The 22,894-nt window shown below is 47.9% G+C and overlaps 1 protein-coding gene across 1 annotated transcript in view; it reads left to right on the forward strand.

The window, feature by feature from the left end:
* The window catches only part of LOC144770788 (phospholipase A2 inhibitor and Ly6/PLAUR domain-containing protein-like), a 71,041-nt gene that overhangs the window by 7,076 nt on the left and 41,071 nt on the right, over positions 1-22,894 (forward strand). The window contains exon 2 of the mRNA XM_078655541.1: positions 12,288-12,407. Within this exon, the coding sequence (XP_078511667.1) occupies positions 12,288-12,407 (120 nt within the window). The remainder of the gene's footprint in view (positions 1-12,287; positions 12,408-22,894) is intronic.

The raw sequence follows: 22,894 nt of genomic DNA on the forward strand, positions 1-22,894 counted from the left end.
GGTTTGTCGCTGAGGTGGTGTGTGCGCGCTGAATGTGATGCGTAATTAAGGTTACAAAGTCGTTCCAACAGCCGAGCGTGTTCTGCGCGCGCCGCCCGTAGAGGGTGGTCAGCGCCACTTATTGCGTCCTGCTCCCGTTGGAGCAGATCGGTCCCCACCTGTGTCAAGTCACCCTCTAGTTGTTTCTGCATGCGCCCCTGTGTGCCCAAGCAGTGTCCCCTGATCACAACCTTAAAAGCATTCCATTCGATCTGGGGGGAGGATGCCGTGCCTGTGTTGTCCTCAAAATATTGCGTTGTTTGCATGAAGAGGGAGTCTCAGAAAGCTGCATCCTGCAATAGGGCTGGCTGCAGCCTCCAGGTGGAGATGGGTGGATATGGTTGCTCCCATGCTATGTCCAGTATCTGCGGGTTGTGGTCAGAGTGGGTGCGGCCCATGTATCGTGTGTCAATGATATGGGGCAGTAGTTCAGCAGACACCATGTATCTATCCAGTCGCACATGTAGATCATGCTCTCCCGAGTAGTATGAATATATCTTAGTAGTGGGATTGTGTGCGCGCCAAGCATAATGTAAGTCCCATTGTGTGGCCCAGCTTGCCAATGCTCTCATGGCCCCGTGCGCTGGCATGCCGGCTTGAGGTGGGGAGGAGCGGTCTAGTATTGCGTCTAAGATACAGTTATAATCTCCCCCCAAGATCCATGGGACACATGCCATGGCGCCAGTGTCATCGAGAGTCGTGCGAAGAAATCTCCCTGGTCAGTGTTCGGAGAGTACAAGGAGACCTGAACCACTGGTTGCCCATCCAGTCTGCCCCGGACTACCACAAATCTACCATCAGGGTCGATATGTGTGTGTGACACTGCCAATGGGGTCCCAGGCCTAACTCACAGTAGCACCCCGCAGGCGTATGAGGAGCATTCTGTGGTGTATAACTGCCCACGACACCTGCAGTGTAATGTACGCACTTCTGTTTTGTTCAAATGCTTCTCTTGTAAGAGTGCAATATGTATCCGGTGGCGTTTTAAATAGGAGTATATTTGATATCTGCGGGACGGTGTGTGCATGCCCCTGACGTTCAAGGTACACATTTTTATCTCAACCATGTCTTCCGTCTAGGTGATTCCTATTCCTCCCATCCACCCCGACTTGCCACATGTAGCCTCCCCCGAGCCTCCCGCACCTCCTCTCGCCTCACATCTGAACATAGGTGTAGTTGTATTAGCAGATAGTCTTCATAGATGCAAAAGGGGTGGGAATATAAAAACACAACAGACCAGGAAAGGCCAAAACAGTAAAAAATACCAAAAGATCGGTTGCTTAACATGCCGCCGTCCAAACTCTCAAAAGAGGCAATAAACCATACAATTCTAGGGGGTGTTAAGCGTTAGGCACAAAAATTGCGATTCAGTAGTATTATCTACAAAAGGGGTGTTTTCCCACCCCGGGCCGTAGATAAAAGGCCGCAGCCAGCAGGTTTCACTGAGTGTATCACATCTTAGTTCTACAGGAATGTGTCTGTCCAATGCAAGTCTCCAAGGGAAAGACCGTGTAGGGGCACATGTCTCTGGTAGATCCGGGCCATTGGTGGCCCGAGTTCAGCTGATGTGGAGAGGGGGAGAGTGACATTAGTGTGATACATCAACAGTGTTCAATGTCCGGGAGTATTACTCACTGCGTCTCATCACTGCTGCTCCCCAGGGAAAAGGGAGTCTGGCACCCGTCGTTGCCAGGCCCCACTCGCATCGAGTCAAGTGTGGAAGATGCAGACAAGACAGTGCTGACCATGTGTCATTTAGGAGGATTCTGTTACTCTCTTCAGTTGAGTAGATCCGCTGTCTGTGGCGTAACATCGGGTGGGTCTGTAGATAGCTGGGAGTCTGGTATTCCGTAGATGGCTTCATCGTCACTTGGAAACGCACGCGGGCTGGCATTCTGGGTAGAGGACAATGCTGGAGAGCCGCTGCGTTCCGTGACCCTGCGGAGTGCATCCTGCTGCTCCAGTAAAACTAGGTCCGCAGGCGGGGAATGGGTCGTTGCCTCCTGCGTGTAGTGGGGTGTGGGCGATTTGCACCTGTAGCGTCATCGCGAACCACGTGAGCGCGACATTGTGGTGGTCCATTGTGCCCGCCGGGGCGCCTCTTTCACACCGCTATCTAGCCAAGCTTCAACCTCCTCAGGGCTAGTGAAAAAGTGTGTCTTGTCCTGTGCCACCACTCTCAATTTGTCGGGGAAGAGGAGTGAGTACTTGAGACTCGCCTGTCGAAGCCTCCGCTTCACAGCAAGGAAGGAGTGTCTCTGACGTTGCACCTGAACGTATAGTCGGGGAAAAACATTATTTTGGCGTTATCGATCTGGACCTCTCCGAGTTTCCTGGTTTCGCGTAGAATTGTGTCACGGTCTCTATAGTTAAGGACGCGAAGGAGCAGCGGTCTGGGGTTGGAGCCCGAGGGAATTGGCCTTGTGGGTACGCGATGTGCGCGTTCCACCACGAAATATGGCAACAGCGTGTCCTTTGGTAGTATGGCTCTCAGGCAGTCTTCCACACGTTGTGTGGAGTCCATCCCTTCCCTCTTCTCCAGCACACCCAAGAGTCTGATATTATTTCTTCGTGCCCGCCCTTCTGCGTCCTCAGCACGGTCTTCCAAAAACTCGACTGTTCAGGAGGTCTTGTATGTGCTTATCCGACTGGCTCACCCGGGGCTCTAGATCTGTTACCGTACCCTCCAGCGATTTGGTGCGGTCTGCCAATTTTTTGTGGTCGGCCCTGAGGTGATTGAGATCAATCGCCACACTGTCAATTTTAGTCTCCAGAGAGGTACGAGTCTGTTGGAGTGACTCTTCCAGGCGTTCCATGACAGCTAGCACATTGTCCAGTTTCGCCGTCACGTGGTCGGCGTCCATTTGTGGCGGTGATTTGTCCAACTTCCCTTTCATTGATGCACTTCAAGTGCCAGTGCGTGTCTTCACACCCCCAGACATGAGCAAAGTGGGGAGTGACAGCATCTGCTGTGTCCGAAAGGGTGGTCTGCCCCGGCGGGGAGCACTCTGTCGTGCTGTTCAGGCAGTTGGGGTACCAGGGCTCGACAACTCCGGGAGGCAACCAGGGCGGGCAGTATTTCCAGTGTGGGCGTCGCCAACTTTCCCCCTCATCAATCCTCAGTGGGTGCAGTGACAAGTGGAAGCAGCCGATCGATCAGGGGCTACTAGGTAAGTCAATCAATCAGGGCATGTAGCTGGTGCTTCAGTGCCTCTTCGCGGCAGTGCGGTGCATGGTGCGATCCGCTAGGCCCCCCTATCTCCGTTGTTGCACCAGAGCAAGCACCTAGCATGGGGTATGCAGTCCCCGCTTCGCAGGGTGTCACTCTCTCTCCTCCGTCTCCTCCCGCACCTTCCAGCTGTTGTCCGCAATAATGGGGTCTGCGAGACTGCCAATCCAGGGGGGCCCCCACAAGTAGCCGGTGGCGGAGTTCCAACGCGCCAGGGCAGTGGCGTGTCCCGGTAGTGGTCAGGTCTCAACATGCCAAGGGTGCGCGTCCCCTCCCAGTAACCGGTCTTGAGGGGTTTCCGGTTCCACGCGCTGTGAGGGTCCGTCACTAGGCCCAGTCCCCCAGGGGGATCCCCAGTCGCCCGTGGCGTCGCCTGTCCCTCAGGGCTATTAGGCCTCAGTCGTGGCGCGGGGGCGATCGTGTGTGTTCCTTTTGCTGTGGGCTCCCGTAGATGGCGCAGTGCAGGGTGTTCCTCACCTCAGGGTTCTCGAGCACTCTCGTGTCTGCCCATCGGCGTCAGGTCCCAACTCGGCCGGCTGGATAGTGCCGCTCCAGCAGGTGTGTTGCGTCGCGTCCATCCGCACCCTTCGCCAGGCGCTCGGAACGTTCCCACTCCCCCGTCTCCACACGGGTCCCAGGCGGAGGTGGGTATCGCTGGTCTCTGTGTGCTGTGGGACCGTTTCGGCTCAAGGCTTCAGAGGTGTAGGCAAAGCCGTCCGGGTCCAAGCGTCGGTCTCAGGGTGTCTCAGCAGGTTACTGCTTAGGCCGCGTCATTGGGCCTAGCGTCCAGGTGGAGACCACATCCTCGCGTGATCACTCTCGCCGGGCTAGTGGCACCCAACGCGGCAGGAATCCGCCAGGCAGTGCCGGAGCGGTCCCGAGCCAGCGATCGGCGTCAAGAGTTGGCTGAAGGGTGAAGGAGGGTTTTCTCTCGCTCCGTCTGCAGTTGTGGCCAGATCAGGACGATAAGGATGGAGAATCGGCCCAGCAAGGGGAGCTCGGATCGGAGCTCTACCCTGTTGCTTCTGTCGCCATTGCGTGCCAAGCCACGCCCCCTCTATGTACTCAAAATTGATGCCTCCACCCTCGGGTGTTCCTTCCTGAACAAAAACAATCCTGCCTGTCATGCAGACACCTTAGCACAATGGCGAGGGTGTGCCAGTGCGGGTGTTAGTCAGTACACAGAGTCCTATTTACTCAATTCTCACACAACGCAGAGCAGCAGCCATAAATGCTGCATTGCGTGAGAAGAAAAAAGCAGCCAGCACCATATCTACAGAGATCTGGCACACTCCTACTCGCTCCCAAGCACTGGTGCCTAATTAGCCCCTAAGTTTGTAATTTCATATCCAGGTTAGATCACATCAGCCTTCCTCATTTCCGAGGTGGGTAAAAAACCCTATTTACAGTGCTTAGAAGTGACAAAACCAGTACACAGCGCTGTCATCTGAACATGTCAACGTAAGTAAAACTTGCCTCTACACACAGACCAGTCCCACTACCTTAGAATTGGGGTCCTGTGTCTGCAGGGTGTGGCAGGGCTCAAGTTGTGGGGTTGTGATGTTTTGGGAGTTTAGGGTAGGATGCCATGGGCGGGGCAGCGGTGTTGATGCCGGTTGTGGGACAATGGTGTTTGGGGGTCGTATGGCATTTTGCAGCCTCCTAGGGTGGGGACAGCAGTCTTCTTCTTCTGTTCTCAGCTTGGCCTAGGATTTAGAAAGTTATCACAAAGGTATATATAACATCACGAACTTATGCTTTAGTTTAAAAATGTCCATGCTCAGCATATTACTAACATTGAGAATAGTTAGCCTTTTTAAAGCTCAAAACTATGCGAAACTAATGGGTTTGAGTAAAACAAAGTACCAAGGAAGGTTTTGTTGCAGAATATCTATAGCAAACAATATAGCGGGGTGCCGCTCGCTCAGAGGAGTCTTCCTGCCACAACCCTGTTCGTGCTACTGGAGTAGCAGTTACCTGTTGCTGATTGTTTTCTTTGCCGGTGAGAGGAGTCTACAGCCGCGAGGCCGCAGAGGAGGTGAGAGGCGCGGCCCCAGGACTGCGAGGACCAGCCTACAACATCCTCAGCTGTGTCCTCTTCCCGGGTGAGCCGCGCCCCCTCCCAGTGCCCGCCCCCTCTCTACCCAGGAGCATATCAGCAAGCCCGGCGACGCGCACCGCGGGACGCGCGCGGGGCGCAGTCCGGGGCGAAGCCCGGGCCAAGGGCGGGCCCGTTGTTGCCCGTTAGTGCCCGGTAGTGTCCGGACCGGGCCATCACTCTTGGTTCATTTTGCAGTCCATATATCCACAGTATTAAGTCTACATATATGTCTGAAATGCCTGGAAGAACCAGAAGTAAAACGAAATCAGTGATGGCCGTAGCCCAAATTACTGGGCCTATAGACCAATTCATTTCCCGGGTTAACGATACTATTGATCATAGTATCTCCTTACTAGAACGAAGAGTATCTTTGGATCTTTTGAACGCCAAACGCTCGTGCTTGGGCCCATTATCTACTGCATGCTCACCTGCCCAGCAAACCTTAATTAATAGTTCCCTCCCCTTACCACAGTCCGTCGCTGACACTCTTACAGTACCAAATTCAGTAGACATATCCGTGTCCCAATTAGAGTCTGATTCATCATTTGTTGATCTAGATGCCACTCCAGACCTGGAAGCTTGCCAAACACTCGAAAGGCCAGAGTCTATCACAGATAATCGTCCTCGAGGCTCAGGGGAAGGAGGCATTCCTGTATTGCCAAAACCAAGGAATTTATCAATGACCAAAAAAAACCCTAAAACTAACACCAGGAATCATAATCTTGTGTCACCAGCCCCAAATTCAGCATCTGGTATACCCTGTTGGGTTGAAAATATGGTAGCAGACCTAAAACTGGATCTTGAAGCCACAATAACGGCTCAAATTAAGCCCTTAATGTCCAAAATTGATAGACTAACATCTCTAATCAATACTAAATGGACTAATAAGGCAAGCGGAAATGTGTCTACACAGATACAAGGGAAAACAAAAGATGCGCCCCTGGTTAATAACATCAATAGTAACCTACCGAAAGATCTTACCGCAAAGGCTAAATCTGTATCTGATAAATCAGTAGCAGCAGCGCAACAGTTGTCTCAAAGGGGGGAAAAAGCTGCTGCGCCCTTACCTATTTCTACTGGTGTAGATCTCACCACAAAGCCTCAAACACCTTCTGGTCCTATAAAAGTGCCCAGTCAATCTGCAAAGGGTTCTAAAAGTTCAGCCACTAACTTGACAGCAACTACTTCCCCAAACAAGACTCAAGACCCAAAAACAAGGCCGGCTCGCTTTAAGTCAATTAATTTACCGCCGGAAGTCTCACCCTTTGTGGTTGTACTGACGGGTGTGCCACCACTGAAGGAGGGTAGAAGAGAAACCCTTGCTGAATTAAGAAATAAATGTGCCCAGTGGCTCCACCTGCATAAACCATTACCCAATAATATGTGTGGAGAAATTCAAGCAGTTAGAAGAGGTGATTGGGTGGGTAGAAACACTAAGACTATAGCCGGAGATGTTATAACTATCAATTTTAGGGATACAGGGGTAGTGAATTACATATGCAATACACCTAGTAGTGGGCCGGCTACTCAAATTCACCCATTTCCCTTGTCCTATTTTCTACCCATGCCCCCAAGACAATATCCCCCCCGATTTGGCTTCCCAATAAACAGAGGGTACACACATGCTCCACAACATACTATTCACCAGTGGCAGCAACCATGGCAAGGGCTACCTCCTCTTTTTGACCCCTTTGTATCTCAGTTTGCCCATTGGAATAGATTCAGTACATTGGAAGAGGTAGACTGACTTAATTCTGATGAAGCTTCCCCTACTCATTCTGCCACTAATAGGGGTGAGGAGGAGGGCTCTCCAGGCATGCTTTACCCATTATGCCCCAATTCTCCAACGGCGGCAGCTGCTAGCCTGACTAAGTCACCATCTTATGTTCTAGAGAGGGAATGTATAGAACCTCCTTGCCTTGGAGATACTGACGTTATTAGAGGAGAAACCACTAAGGACAAAATAAAAATCCTTAGTTGGAACCTTGCGGGCATTCATAGGAAGCTGGGTTTACCTGAGTGGAGTGATCTGGTTGAAGCACATAAGATCTGTATGTTTCAAGAGACCTGGAGTACAGAACCACTCCACCGGGTTGGGTTTGTTACTTTTTTTGTCCCAGCAGTGAAGCCCATGCATGGGAAGGGGCGTCCCTCGGGGGGTCTTATTATTTGGGTAAGCATCTCCCTGAATTGCCGAATAATATCTAAGCAGATAAATAATTCAGACCTCTTAGGTATTTTATTATGCAATCCCTGTAGAGGTCCGACTCTAGCTTTTTATAATGTTTATGCTAGAGGTACAAAAAATGGGTGCACCTCATCTGTAATAACTGATCTTGAGGCGCAACTTAGGGATTGTAAAGAAGCTGATTATACCCTAGTAGCAGGTGACTTCAACTGCACCTACGAGCCACTTCCCCTGGATGGTATCCCTGACCTGGGTGAAGAAGACAGTAGATGGGGTATCCCTTCACTTTCCATCCCTCCGATTAAGCGCTGGACCCGCAGTGCAGTGCAGCTAAATGCACTGACTCTAGAGTTTGGGCTAAGAGCCACTAATGGCCGTACACCTTCTGACCGGATGGGGGCCCCGACGTTCAACAGGGTCGGTCATACCTCGAGGATTGACTATATCCTGTTGGACCGGGGGCTATGGAGCAGGGTCGTAGATATGACAGTCATATCGACTGTTGAGAGCAACCATAATTCGCTTTCCCTAACTGTCACAAATCCCTGGTCCAACGACACATCGCCAGCACCTCCCAAACGCTTGCATAAGGTCACTGTTTCCTCCTGTGGAAGGCGTTTAAAGTGGAATAAAGTTGTCAGTAACCCTGTCAAACTTTCTAGCATAGAGGTGGTACTTGTGGCATCCCAAACGGAATTTGATTCTATTGATTTAGTTACGGCAGTGGATAGGGCAACACCCATTTTTGAAGCTGCTGTCAAAACTATAGGGGACGTTTTTTGGGTAAAGGGAAATGCAGGGAAGAATATGCCACAGCATAAAATTAAAGGAACGCATGACTGGTATACAACAGCATGTAGGAAAGCCAAGTCTCGGCTAATTGAGGCCGTTAAGGGCAAATCCCAACCCCAAATACAGGTAGCCAGGAAAGAACATAAGAGAATACTGGGGCTAGCAAAAAAGGAGTGGGAAGAGGCCTATTGGTCTATCCTTAAAGAAGCTAGCTCTAAGAAAGATTCAAAAGGTTTCTGGGATACTATTAGAGCACGTAACAGGCCTGATAGTGATCTGATAACCTGTAACATCCCAAGCCAGGCGTGGGTCAAACATTTTTCAAAGCTTTACACCCGCCAAGCCGACCAACCGCTGTTGAGTGATTTTCAGGGGGGGATTGTGGCTCTATCATTCCCCCCTCGAATTTGGAACATCCAGCCTAGCGACTTCGACTTTACTGTTAAGGAGGTCGAATATGCAATAGGCTCTATTATTCCCCAAAAAGCGGCCGGTCCGGACGGCATCCCTGGTGACCTTTTAAGATTAGATACTTCAAAGTGGGGAAAACTGATCCATTCCCTACTTGTCGCTATCTGTAGGGGCGCCCCTGTCCCCTCCTCGTGGAAAGGGGCGGAGGTGGTCCCTATTTACAAGAAGGGTCCCAGAGAAGATCTGTCAAATTATAGGCCCATTAGCCTGTTAGACGTCAGCCAAAAAGTAGTCGGCAAGGTTCTACTGGTAAGAATCCTAAATTGGGTAGAAGAAAACAAAATCCTTACTGACTACCAGGCGGGCTTCAGAGTGGGAACTGGGACAATCGAGCAAGCTTTTAGACTCATGATGGTCTACTGGAAAACTGTGGTCATTGGCAAGGGCAGTCTTTATCTCGCGTTTATCGATTTAAAGACTGCCTTTGACCTTGTACCTAGGGAGACCTTATGGAGCGTATTGGCCGACATGGGGTTGCCGCACTACTTGCTTGTATTACTTGTTAGGCTGCACGAAAACAGTTTCGCTCAGATTAGGTGGGGTCCAGGGGGGGAAAAAACTAATAGTATCCCGGTTGAGAGAGGAGTCCGCCAGGGATGTGTGTTAGCTCCCACCCTTTTTTCTCTTTACATCAATGGGGTGGTTGAGCATCTTCGGAAACACCCCTCAGATGAACCATCCCTGGCTGGTGAACGTATACCAACCCTCCTCTTCGCGGATGATACGCTTTTGATATCTAAAACCCCAATAGGCCTCCAAAGACTCCTAAATAACTTTCAATCTTTCTGCGCTAGCCGAGGCCTGGTAATCAACACTAGTAAAACAAAATATCTTGTACTGAATCCTCCCAAAAGACCAGTCCGCCCTCCTACTTTGAATGCTGAACCCCTGGAGAGGGTAGAGGTTTTTGATTATCTTGGGATACGCCTATCACATAAAATGGAATGGACACCACATTTGGACAAAATGCTCCTAACCCATAAGAGAATAACAGGAGCTCTTTTGAAAGAACAACGCTCCTGTACAATAAGACCAATAGCTACAGTCTTGGAGATTTATTCGGCCAGGGGTGTCAGCTCTGCTCTTTATGGGGCTGAACTCTGGGGGTCATCCATTTCCGATGCTCTAGCAAAATCTGAGATGAAATTTTGTAGAGCGATTATGTCTTTACCGCAGGGCACTCCCACGGTCCCGCTAATGTTGGACTTAGGCTGTCGCCCAATTGATGACCTTGCAAAATTTCGTCCACTTTTGCTATGGGCGCGTCTGTGGCGTGTGGAGGAACTCGGTAAATATGCCCAAGGCCTTGCAGAAATTATGTCACTACCTGGGTGGCACAAAATCAAATGGTTGAGAGACATGAATTCGCTGCTTATTAATCTGGGCCTAAAAGAAGCGTGGGTAAACAGAACTTCACCCCCGAAGTTAACCCTTAAGAAACTTTATTGGGACTGGATCTCTACACAAAGAAACACTAGTACCACTATGGGCAGACTCACGGAGGATTTCTTGAAGTTTAAAGATCATCCTAAACGGGAAGTGTACCTTGACACTATTGACAAACCCTTTGATAGGGCTCTATATTTTAAATTTAGAGCAGGAACCCTTCCCCTTTATTCTTTTACTTCAAGTTGGAAATCCCGTGCACAAACCGTAGAGCTTTGCCCAGCGTGTCTACTCAAATCAGAGTCATTGGCACATTTTATGTTTGAGTGCAGAGAGTATGCAATACCAAGGAGGGTTTGGCTAAAAAATCTATGCCGGCAGCTGGGTACCAAGAGTCATGTGACTGCAATTAGGATATTAATGTCTGATAGCCGTGTCACTTATGCTTGTGTCTTAGCCAAATTCTTATCATGGGCTTGGTCCATTCGAACAAAAAGGCTTAAATTGACTGTTTAATTCTCTTTTAAAAAAAACTGTTTCCTTAATGAACTGCTTTGTAAATTTGTATAAATGTTCCTCATATGTTTTTCTGGTTTTTTTAAATTGTTGTCTTGTGATTTATGTGCTGCTTTTATGATAATTTTTTTATCGAAATAAAGCCTTTGACTTGACTTGATATAGTCTGACATAAATGTTGTGGCCTATGTATCCTTTACAACAATATTGCTCCACTTGATGTAGAGTTTCTATTACTAAAGTGAAATTTTCGTTTTTAGGCCTTGATACTGCGGTACCATGGTGCTACGGGTGTGCTGTAGAAATACAATTCAGTACCACAATGTTTGCTTTGTAATTACACAAAATGTACTAATCCATGGAGCAATAGCCTTGAATGCCTTCCTTTGTCCTGTCTAAGGTGTAGCAAGTTCTGTAAACGTAACTATCCCCCAGATTCATCAATCTCCCGATTTGCGACTCCTTAATAGCGATTATTAAGGAGTCGCTATTAAAGACTCGCAAAACGGGATGCATGTAGAAATCGCAATTAATTTTGCGATTTCTACTGCTTCCTTATTTGCGATTAGCTAATTGCTAATCGCAAATAAGGAATGGCTTTCCCATTCATTCCTATGGGCCTCAAGGCCTATAGGAATGAATGGGGAGTCATTCCTTATTTGCGATTAGCTAATTGCTAATCGCAAATAAGGAATGGCTTTCCCATTCATTCCTATGGGCCTCAAGGCCCATAGGAATGAATGGGGAGTCATTCCTTATTTGCGATTAGCAATTAGCTAATCGCAAATAAGGAAGCGATTTCAAGGGTGCCAGGGTGTCCAAAGGACACCCTGTAGCACCCCTGAAATGCAAATGTACACAGGTGTTGCGCACACACATGTCCAAAGGACATGTGTGTGTGTAACATACAACTCAGAAAAACGCACTAAAGTGCATTTTTCGAAGTTTTCGCTATTTTCCACTAAGTTACACTTAGCGGTAAATAGTGCCCTATATTACGAATTCGCAATATGTAAAAGGTTCATGAATAGCATTTAAGGAACCTCTAATTGAGATTCCTTAAATGCAATTCTTCGCAACTTAGCGAGTTCTGTAATTGCGATTTTTGCATTTGGGATGATGAATCCCAAATGCAAAAATAGCGCTCGCAAAGGGCCGGATTCTCAGAATCTGGCCCTTTGCGAGACAATTTTACTTTGATGAATCTGGCCGTATGTCTTTAACTACCTTTAACATTACTGCCTGGTTGTTACCTTGTTAGCATTAACCGTGTCCTGTGAGGTTACTAATAAAATCAGAAATAATTCACAAAGACCCCCTGGACCACTGCGGGTTCCAAATGCATTTTCTGAGCTCACCCAGGTGCCGAGTGGAGCTGTTCTACTCTTTCTAACAATAAAAAAATATATATATATGAAAAGACTTATCTAGGAGACCAGAGTTGCTGACATTTCAGCAATCTTTGCTACACGTGGTCCTTTTCAAATATCTGAAAAACACAGAAAGATCCACCAACCACCATCATATCCAGGCACCGAAATGTTTTCTCTCTTTGTTCCCTCCAGGAAATGCCCTCTCGTGCCAACACTGTTCTAGCGTGACTGCTTCGACCTGCACGGGGGCTTTGCAGACCTGCACTTCTGAAGCTAACGCCTGCATTTCTCTAGTCACCGAAACCAGCGCTGGTAAGTTTACATTTAAGTTTACATTTAAAAAACTAGGGGCCTATTAGCAACAACTAGCCATACTTATCGCTAAATGCGCACATTTTTTTATCGCTTGCTATCGCCTGATATACTCGCAGGGATAATGTGCTATTAACAAATTTATCTCCAATGCGATAAAATATCTGGCGATAGCGGCGAAATGCGAGAATATCACTGGAAATCCAGCGATATTCTCGCATTAACGCCAATGGGGGCTTAATGTGACAATCCACCCCCCATTGACTATACAGGTAAGTCAACTTTTTAACAGGCGTTGGTTTCTAGCAATAATCGAGCTTAGCGTGATTTTTTGTAATGCTTGCCTGCCTTGCTAATAGGCGATAGCTGTGTTAGTGACTGTTTTCAGTCGCTAACAGTTTGGGTACACCCACTTTGCATGTCATTAGCGATAAATATCGCTGACATGCAAAGCGGGCCCCAAACCTGTAGCTATCGCCTAATAGGGCGATAAAAATATCACCGCTTTAGCGGGAAAAAGTTCCGCTAAAGCGGCGATATGGCCCTTGATAACATGCCCCTAAGGGCCATATTATCAAGAACGACGATAACATAATTAAAATGGCGATAAAGGGCTTCATAATATGCCCTTGAGAATGCCCATCGAAGCCCGGGTTCTGCTGTGAAGGACATCAAAGCTGGCTTCTATGGGAATTCTCAAGGGCATATTTTCAAGCCCATTATCGCCGCTTTAACAGCAGTTTCCTGCCGCTAAAGCGGCGCAGTTCTTGATAATATGTCCCCAACTAGTCTCTTGTGTCACCGGTGGGTGGCCCTACATGTGAAGCCTGGGGCTTGATGTCAGTCTGTCTGTGGGGCTGGATGGTCCATTGGTGAACTGGGGAATAAGTGTCTTGTGTGAGTGCCCGAGGGAGTTTCGACAGGGGGCTTGTCTGAGTGCTCAGAGGCGCAAGAGGAAACAACCTGACCCTAATACTCTGGTTAGGATCATGACACCGGGGAGAAAAACATGGCTCTGTGTCATGTTTGTGGAGAAAGCGCCATCTCATGGCATCCAATTTATTTACTACAGCCGTTTCTTTGCACCTGTGACACCATTTACTTCTTTCAGAAATGTTTCTGTCAATTTTCGAAAAGAATAAATAAAGCGACTTCCGGATTAGCCATGTCAGGCACTGGGCACTTCCCCCGGAGGCCGGGAGGCATGGAGGCTGGTTTTGATTCAGGTGCAGCTGCTGCTGTCTCGACTCTCCAACCCCCAGGATGCAGGGGCTATGTTAAGGTTGTGGGGTGGGGGGTGGGGGATTGGGGTGTTACATCCCCCCTAATAAAGGTATCTTCTGATAAATTTTTGGTTATTGGAGGCACTGTACTTGCTGGATCAAATCATTTCTGGATGGCATATCATTTCAGGTTACTGCACCCGCTTGCTGCTCTGGGGAATACTCTGTCAATCATGGAGATCCCCAGGGATTGATGCTGAGCCCCACGCTTTTTAATATCTATCTACAATGCCTTGCGGTGGTGGGAAAAAACAGAGGACTGTCATTAGTATCTTATTCTGGTTCTCTCCTTCTCCTACAACTGCAACCATAACCTAATCAAATTCCAGCAAATCCAAAATCTTCTTGTTAGGTAAAGATACCCATTTATGGTTTGACCAATGCTGGTCAGGCGCGCCGGGGTCCGCGCCTTCGTACAAGGAGGTTGTCAAAAAATCTGGGCATATGGGTGGACAGTGTCTTGTCCTTTGAAGCCCAAACAAAAGCAGTGGCAGGGGTCTGTTTTGGACTTCTACTTCTTAGGGTTTTTCGACCCACAAACACCCCAGATTATTATCCAATCAATGATCTTGTTCAGATTAGACTATTGCAACTCCTTTTATCTAGGCACCAACAAATCTGGGATACAGCGTTTGCGCACTGCTGCATTTTGAACCCTCTGCAATCTCTTTGCGCTACCTACTTCTTGTTCAGTATTGAAGCATCCCCAAATTACAGTGGCTGCCAGTGGACAAGAGAAGTCATTTCAGGACCCTATGCTTTGGCCACAAAATGTTTAGCCACCAAACACCTCCTATTCCATCTGATCTTCTCTTGCTGTATACACCGCGCCTCATTCTGCGCTCAGCGGATCTGCACCATAGCATATGTCCCCAGAGTTAAAAGAGTAAGACCTGAGGGACGCTTTTCAGGGATAAGGCAGCACTCCGGAACTCCCTACCTGCGACTATCAGGAGTATTAAGAATCATCTGGCTTTTAGAATGGCCATAAAAACCTGGCTCTTCCCGCTCTAGTCCCTCCCTCCTGTTTTCTGTCCACCCTGCAAGGTTATGTCTTGGTTTTAGCGCTGGGATGCCCCATTGCTGGGGCAGCCATGCGCTTTACATATCTTATAACATAACATAACATCCTGCTGGTTTGAGGTGACCTTAAATTGTTCGAAATGTCAAGCTTGCATGCCTCTGATGATTATTAATGCATTCAGGAGCACTGGCAGGAGCTCTGGGTGGTGCCAGTGACAGTGGACACCTGAGAAATACCTGGGGCATTGACGCTTATTCTTTTTTTGTTTTACTAATTAAGCACTGTTGTCAGCAAGGCAACGATCTGGAGCAGTGACCATGACTCGATCGTACGCCAGCCATAAAGAGCAACCTGCAGCGGCGGCTCCTCCACAATGGTACACGGGTTTACCCTTGCTGTGTGCTTTGCATGCAGCAAGCTTATTTAATTCTGAGCTCACCCTGTAGCTTTTGGGGGCCATCAGAAGCAAGAGAGAAACAGTCTCTGCATGATGTGTCTCTGTAAACTGATTGGGCAGATGAATCAGTCCATCCCACCGCTGAATGCCAACAGCTGCCTTTCTGCTTTCAGTAAACTCCTAGCCAGTGCTTAATTTGTGCCAGTGTTTTCCAGTGCTTGGCACCAACACTTATTTATAAGCACCGGTAATTATTTAGAAGAGTTTACCACAAGATTGCGGTATCTGTCTACTCTTCAATAATAATAAATAATAAAGCACATACTTAAAAATGATACAACTAGCACTTCTAGATCTTCCCTGCGGTTTGAGGTGACCTGAAATAGTTCAAACACCTTGGGTATTAGGACTTTTTTCTTTATTTAACAAACATAGCATGGCTGGTAGCAAAGCATTAGCACTTCTAGGCCATCCAAGCCAGCTGCATTGTACAGCCGGGTAGAGAAAAGGCAAAGGTTACCAGTCACTTACTGAGAGCCTAACTATGATGCTCAGGCAAATCCTGGTGCTGCTCTCATACTGAGAGCAGCATCTGGATTGGCAGTCCTGCCAAGTACCACACATCTCGCGGTAAACTAACGTATTTCAGTGTGGTAATCCACATCACCGCGCTGAAATGCATTGACATGCGTTTGCATAGAGTCTCAACCTCATTGAAGCATCCTGTTCATTTGACACACAAAAGGCTTGGCAGTTCTGATCAGCTGCAGTGCCTGCCCACTGTTACTGAGACTTGCAGTCATGCAGTCTGTGTCGGGTTACTGCCCTTTTATTTCTGGTGCTTTGCCGCGGTTTTAATATATTATTTATTATTTTCAGCAATTTATAGCGCGCGCAAATACCCGTGGGTTAGACTTTCTTGTCGCTCAAATGGGTGTAACGTCTGATATTTATGTTTCCCTTGTCTTCATTGCTTGATTTTGCTCGTGTGAAAGTGTCACTCATATTCGTTGAAATGCCACTAATAATTACACTGAAAATATGAAAATGTCACTCATAGTATTCTGACACCTTGGCAGCTATCGATTGGGGTGAGTAGCCCATGGACTTCCTCATACCTCTTTATCGAGCATGCTTGTGGCAGGAGCGGCAACATGAGGTAATTGTATTTTATTATTATTATTCACCCGCCCCCTCCCCCTGCGTTGCCTTACTAGTTTATTTCAGCAGCCGCCACCACTAGCAACCTGTCGCTACATAAAAGAAATCCAAGCTGCTGGGCAGGGCCCTTTAAAATAAGGTGGAAGGATGTTGAGTGGCCCTGCAGCAGCCAGCAGATAAGTGCATTTGTCTGTGCTTGTGATCACTGTTTTCTGCCCAACCCATGGATTCTGCTAGGGATGTTGTAGCTGTAAGTCATCTCTGCACTTAGTATTTCACATAAATACAGCTAACAACTGTAAGTAAGTAAAGTGAGCTTATAAAGCGCATGTTACACTGACCATGTGTCCCCGCGCTATAGTACCAGCCTAACACAGCCTCCCTTGCCATCATATATCCCATTCCCCAGAACAAAACCTCTCCGCCCTACCCCATAGGGAATAAGTAGGTTTTCAGCTCTTTACGAAAAGCCAGCACTGAGGTTTCCAATCGGAGCGTCAGAGGTAATCTATTCGATTGTTGTCCTCCCATTCTCGCTCTTCTGATCTTAGGGACCTTAACCTGCCCCACCTGCTAGATCTCAGTTGCTGGGTCAGATTGTATAGGGTTAGCAGGTTCTGGAGATAACGGGGCCCTTTCCCCCCATATGATCCGATGACTCACACATAGGGCTTTGAACTGCACTCGATCTTTAACTGGCAGCCAGTGTAGCGTCTCCAGAGCTTCTTGCAAGGAGCTCTCTTTGGCAGCATCAGCACCAGACAAGCTGCCGCATTCTGTATGCGTTGAAGCTTCTGGATGCACCTCGCATTTGCTCCCAGATAGAGGGCATTACCATAGCCCAGCCTCGAATTAACCAAGGCAAGGACTAAGGATTTCCTAGCTATTGTAGGTAATAAATCCAGAGTCTTCCTGAGGCCCCACAAGATGCCAAAACAGGTGCCTGCAACTCGTCTAGTTTGGTACTTGAGCGAGATTTTAGAGTCAAGCCATACCCCCAGATTCCTAACTTGTTCACTGGGTGAGGGTAGAGGGCCAAGCGTCTTAGACCACCACGCTGAAGTCCATACTGACAGCGCCTTCCCAACCACCAGCACCTCGGTTTTATCACCGTTTAATCTGAGACAGTTGGTGGCCATCCAGACAGCCAGTTCTTGTAAACAAGAGGTGAAATTACTGGCTGCACTCTCAGCTGGTTGTGTCAAAGTCACAACCAGCTGAGTGTCATCCGCATATGACACAACTTCCACCCCATATTCATCGGTAATCTCTGCCACTGGCGCCACATAAAGATTAAAAAAAGTCGGGCTGAGGCTGGACCCTTGAGGGACCCCTTGCTTCAGGCTTATAGCTTTTGACCTACATGGTCCCTATGCTACTTGGAAACTACGATCATAAAGAAAGGATTCCAGCCATTCCAACGCCTTCCCAGCCACTCCTCCCATTTTTAGACACTGCAGCAGCGTGTGATGCACTACAGTGTCAAATGCGGCACTTAAGTCAAGTAAAATTAGTGCCGCCGTTTGACCCTCACCCACGTGTCTGCGTAGGGTCTCCGTGGAGAAGAGCAGAGCTGACTCCGTCGAGTGGAGTACGCGGAAGCCAGATTGCATGGGATGGAGTAACTTATGAGTGTCAATATGGGCTGTCAGTGTTGATTGACAAACTTCTCCGAAATCTTGGCAAAGTAGGGTAAAAGCGAGATAGGGCGCAGGTTGTTTAACTGCTCCATACTGATGTTCGGTTTTTTTCCCAAAGGGAGCACCACTGCCTCCTTCCATGTTTTCGGCACCCTAGCTGACCTAAAAGAGAGTTCTAGCAGGTGTCTGATATATGGCTCTAAAGTTTCAATACTACCTCTTAAAACATTAGCTGGCGCAGAGTCTTTAGGCGAGCTAGATTTGATACTAGTCGCTATCTTGCTCAGCGTATCCCAAGCAGGGACCCTGAAGGCCACCAGACAGTCTGTCCCAGTTATGCTACTGGGTGTCCCATCTATCCCATGCCCATCCCAGGCTTCCACAGGGAAGGTGGAATAGATCCTCTCCACCTTATTAGCAAAGAACTCTGCCACCTGGTTGCAGGATTCCACTGATTCTGCCGCAGGTGCCTCTATGCTAGATAAAGAAAATATTTCTTTGTAGACCGAGAACAGCTCCTTGACTGAGCTGTCCGCCTTCTCTATCCTCTCTGTGTAGTAGGATGACCGTGTTTTCCTAATTAGGGGGTGATATCCCTAGAGGCTGGCTTTACATTCAGTCTTGTGTATTAAAAGATAGCCTATTCTCCAGCGTCTCTCAAGGCGCTTACATGTTGTCTTTGCCTACCTCAACTCCACACCAAACCATGGGGGAATACTTCATCTGTCTCTCTGGGCCTGACAAGGTCCCTGATCTTCAAAGGGGGATTAACAGTAAAGGGACAATGCCTGCATCTCATGTTGTTCTTCTCGAACTTCACTGGGTTCGTACCGTGTTTACAGTTGTCCTCCACTCTAGTACGTAGAGCCCGGACAGCCGCTGACGGGCGCAGATGGGCTTGCCTTCACGTTTGCTGCGCGGACGCTGGGACATGTGAGCTTTATACCGGATCTCGCCTGCGACTAGAGCGCTAACCACAGTAGGCGGATGTGCCTGGCTATCCCTACGCCACCCTCCACGCAACAGTACTAGCTACCACGTCGGACCAGGGCGGGAAGGACACAGCACCGAGCTCAGGCCTCCGCGCTAGGGTGAGTAATTACAGTAACCCCCCTAATCCTTCCCAGCGTCTCAGTGAGCAGTTTCCAGGCTCCTCCACCCCAAGAGTTAAAATGCCAAAGAAATGGTTTTTAAAACAAAGCGCTAAAAATAATAACACTGGGAACCTGTGCGGCCGTACAAATGAGTCGGGAGGACACTGCCACCGCCCTCCTTCTTCACAGCGCTACCGCCAGCCCAAGCGACCTTTATACCGGATCTCGCCTGCGACTAGAGCACTAACCACAGTAGGCGGATGTGCCTGGCTATCCCTACCCCACCCTCCACGCTACAGTACTAGCTACCACGTCGGACCAGGGCGGGAAGGACACAGCACCGAGCTCAGGCCTCCGCGCTAGGGTGAGTAATTACAGTAACCCCCCTAATCCTTCCCAGCGTCTCAGTGAGCAGTTTCCAGGCTCCTCCACCCCAAGAGTTAAAATGCCAAAGAAATGGTTTTTAAAACAAAGCGCTAAAAATAATAACACTGGGAACCTGTCCGGCCATACAAACGAGTCGGGGGGACACTGCCACCGCCCTCCTTCTTCACCCTTACAGGTGACAAGCAGCGCTCCACAAATCCACCTTACACTATGCCACATTAACAACTAAAAGCCGAGAGGAACTGAAGCTTAAATGTGCGTCATGGGCAGACAAAAGGTCTTAGGCCCTTCATGTGATAGAAGCCTCCATCATCTTAGAACTGTTCAACCATGAATAATAGGGAGGGGTGATTGGGTGAATCGTCATATTGAATGAAGTCAGAAAGGAAGCAAAGCAAGGAGAGACAACAGTACTGAGAGCTGGAGGGGGGTTGTTTGTGTTTCGCATTCTTTATTGAGAAATCAGAATAAAAAATATAAAAAGGGGAGGGGAAAGGAAGCATGAGATGCCATTTGTGTGAGACGATAGGACAGCACTAAATAATATAACACAAAATGAAACAAAATACTGGCAATATGACATGCTGAGTTCCCACGGGACAGGGACCCTTGAAGGGCAAGCAAGAGCAACGTTAAGGAGGGCTTGTGGATCCACAATTGCATACAAAAGAATCAATGGGATAAGTGGAATGGACTGAAATAAGAAGGAAGAGAGAATTGGAGAAATCGGAAACAAGAGGGAAAGAAAGAGCAAGTAAAATAGGCATGCATCTCGACGGGCCATGACCAGGTGTCAAGCGATGTCAGTGTGGTACAATTTACCATCCAACCCGTTAGGGATGAGTGTACATGTAGTTAAGCACTATTGGGTGGTGTCCTGGAGGAAGGGTGCTGAGGTGTGAAGAAAGGCGCATATCCTGGCCTGGAAATTGTAGATGACCTCATAGGAGGCCTTCTGGCACATCAACGAGAACCATTCTTCATGGGAAGGAGGGGTTGGGGAATAGAATGCACATCTTAGTCATGGCGAGTGACGTATGCAAGAGACAGCTCTGTAGATGGAAGAGGTTCGCAGAGCCTGCGAGGTCATGTAGATGGATCAGGGGGTGAGACAGAGGAGTCATGACTGGAAGAATCTCACTCACGGTAATGCCCCTCGCCTCACAGAAAGGATGTATCAAGGGGCAGTCACAGAGGACGTGCAGCAGGTCACTATAGTCACGGGTGCAGCACCAACAATTTACGTCAGGTAACAGGCCCACTACTCGAAACTTCACGGGAGTCCAGTGCCAGTAATGCAGTGATTTAAAAAAGGCAAAACCTCAATTGTGCCTCTCGGGCCCCGCAATCAGGAGCCTCCAAGAATTCAGCCCAATCCTCCGGTTCATATTCCATCTGGAGTCTGGTTTGCCATATGGTGCAGAGGCTATTGAAGTAAGGCTTCATCCTACATCCCATAGGCTAATGGTGGCAAGTAAGGCGTGCACCCTTTTCACCAGACCCTGGATTCATGTGGATTTTGGCAGCTTGGGAAAGACCGGCAGGGAAAAAGAAAGCACTCCTAAGAGTGGCATCACACTAGACCATGAGATGGTGCAGGGAAAGCTAAAGAACTGGTCATGGGACTTGAGGAGAGCTAATCATCCTCTCTTAAGAGGCCCCATGTGCACAGGCCCAGTAACAGAAGTTCTTTTTGTACAATGATAATAAAGAATATGTTATGTTATGTTAAAAGAATTTATACAGCGCATGGCTGCCCCAGTGACAGGGTGTCGCTGCGCTACCCAGGCTCAAGTTGCCAAAGACAAGCAGACGGAGAGACTCTTTAGGAACATAACCTTCTCATAGTAGGTCTGAATCTTTTGAGGAAGGTCATTAAAAGGAGAAAGAGCTAAAAGCTGTACTTTTTTTAAGCAGTACTGCGTATTCATTGAGGATCCGCGGTACAACCTAAAAAAATGGCGGACTTCGCGAGGTAGCTGCAACATTTTGACCGTAGCTGTGTCAAATTGTCCTATGGTAAATTGAATGGTAAAAATGAATTTTTCTTGACCCCGGCTTGATGAAACACCCCAAAACTATCAAGAAGGAGCAAGGGTGGATGAAACTTTTACTGGAAACGTTTTATGAAGATTTGACAAATGGCGGCAAATTATCAGAACAAAAACATATCTTTCCTATGGAAACCTTATCCTAACTATACCTACCCAGTGTCGCCAATGGATAATATACATACATATGTGTGTGTCTGTGTGTATATATGTATATATATATATATATATATATATATATATATATATATATATATATATATCCACTCGATCCTCTCGCTCAACGAATATATATATATATATGTTCCAATAAGACGCCTCACAGCGCAATAAAGATGCACTCACTCGTTTTCAGGAAGAATTTGGCAAGTTTATTTTCCTTTTGCCATGCCCTACGCGTTTCAGTCAATGGCTTTGACCTTGTAAACGGGATAGTGACATACAGAAAAAGGGTCCTGTTTTATTTCTACATTAAACAGTTACTTCCAGTTTTTCATGTAAGGTGCATTGTGGTTAGTGTAGTTTATGAAAATGAAATTAAAAACTGAAAATTGAAAATCGAAATTAAAAGTGTTACAGAATCTTTTAAATGGACACAACTGCAAAATATTGCCTCCATAACAGCAAAAAATGATTTACTGTTTTGAATATGTCACAGAGACAAGCACTTCACGACTCACTAATCACCTTTTTATGTATAAACCACACTAACCACAATGCACCTTACACGAAAAAAGGAAGTAACTGTTTAATGTAGAAATAAAAGAGGACCCTCATTAAAAATGCTCTTGCCTCCATGAAGCGGAGCAGAATTGCTTTTGGGCAGAGGGAGCTTCATGTTTGTAACTCCCACTGCCCAAAACAATGCCGGCACCCGCAGGAGGCGGGGAGCCGGCAAGGACTGCGGGGGCCTTGAGGCTTCCCCCACAACCCTCAATGAATTGACCAAGCCCCAGGGATGGGGTACCCGGGGTCAAAATCGGCCTGGGGAGAAGGGCCAGCATCCTCAAAAAAATAAAAAATAAAATATTAAAAGATTCAATTGCCTGTGCCCTCCTCCCTTGAAATGATTACAAAAATGGCGATACCCCGCGGGATGGCATCCCCAGCTCCAAAATTGGGGGGGGGGGAGGCATCTTTTTTTACTCATTTTTTAAAAAATGGGTGAGGCCTCGGGGATGGGGTTCCAAAGGGATCAAGGGAAGGGGGAGCCAGAAAGCCCGCCTACCAAAAAAAAAAAATCAAAGCTGGCAACTCTTACACCACTCTGCAAATGCACCTCTTGGCACACTGCTGGTGGGGTGATGAGGTTCCCTTGTGTCCTGAGGACTTCAGGACTAAAGTAGACTTTATCCCCCAAGGTGACAGCGGGATTTATCAGGCAGGCGGCGAAGGACGGGTGGAGAATAGCTGAATCTGGATGAATACAGAATAATGTTTCAACTAATGA

This window comes from Lissotriton helveticus, chromosome 7 (genome assembly GCF_964261635.1).
Source record: "Lissotriton helveticus chromosome 7, aLisHel1.1, whole genome shotgun sequence".
NCBI lineage: Eukaryota > Metazoa > Chordata > Amphibia > Caudata > Salamandridae > Lissotriton > Lissotriton helveticus.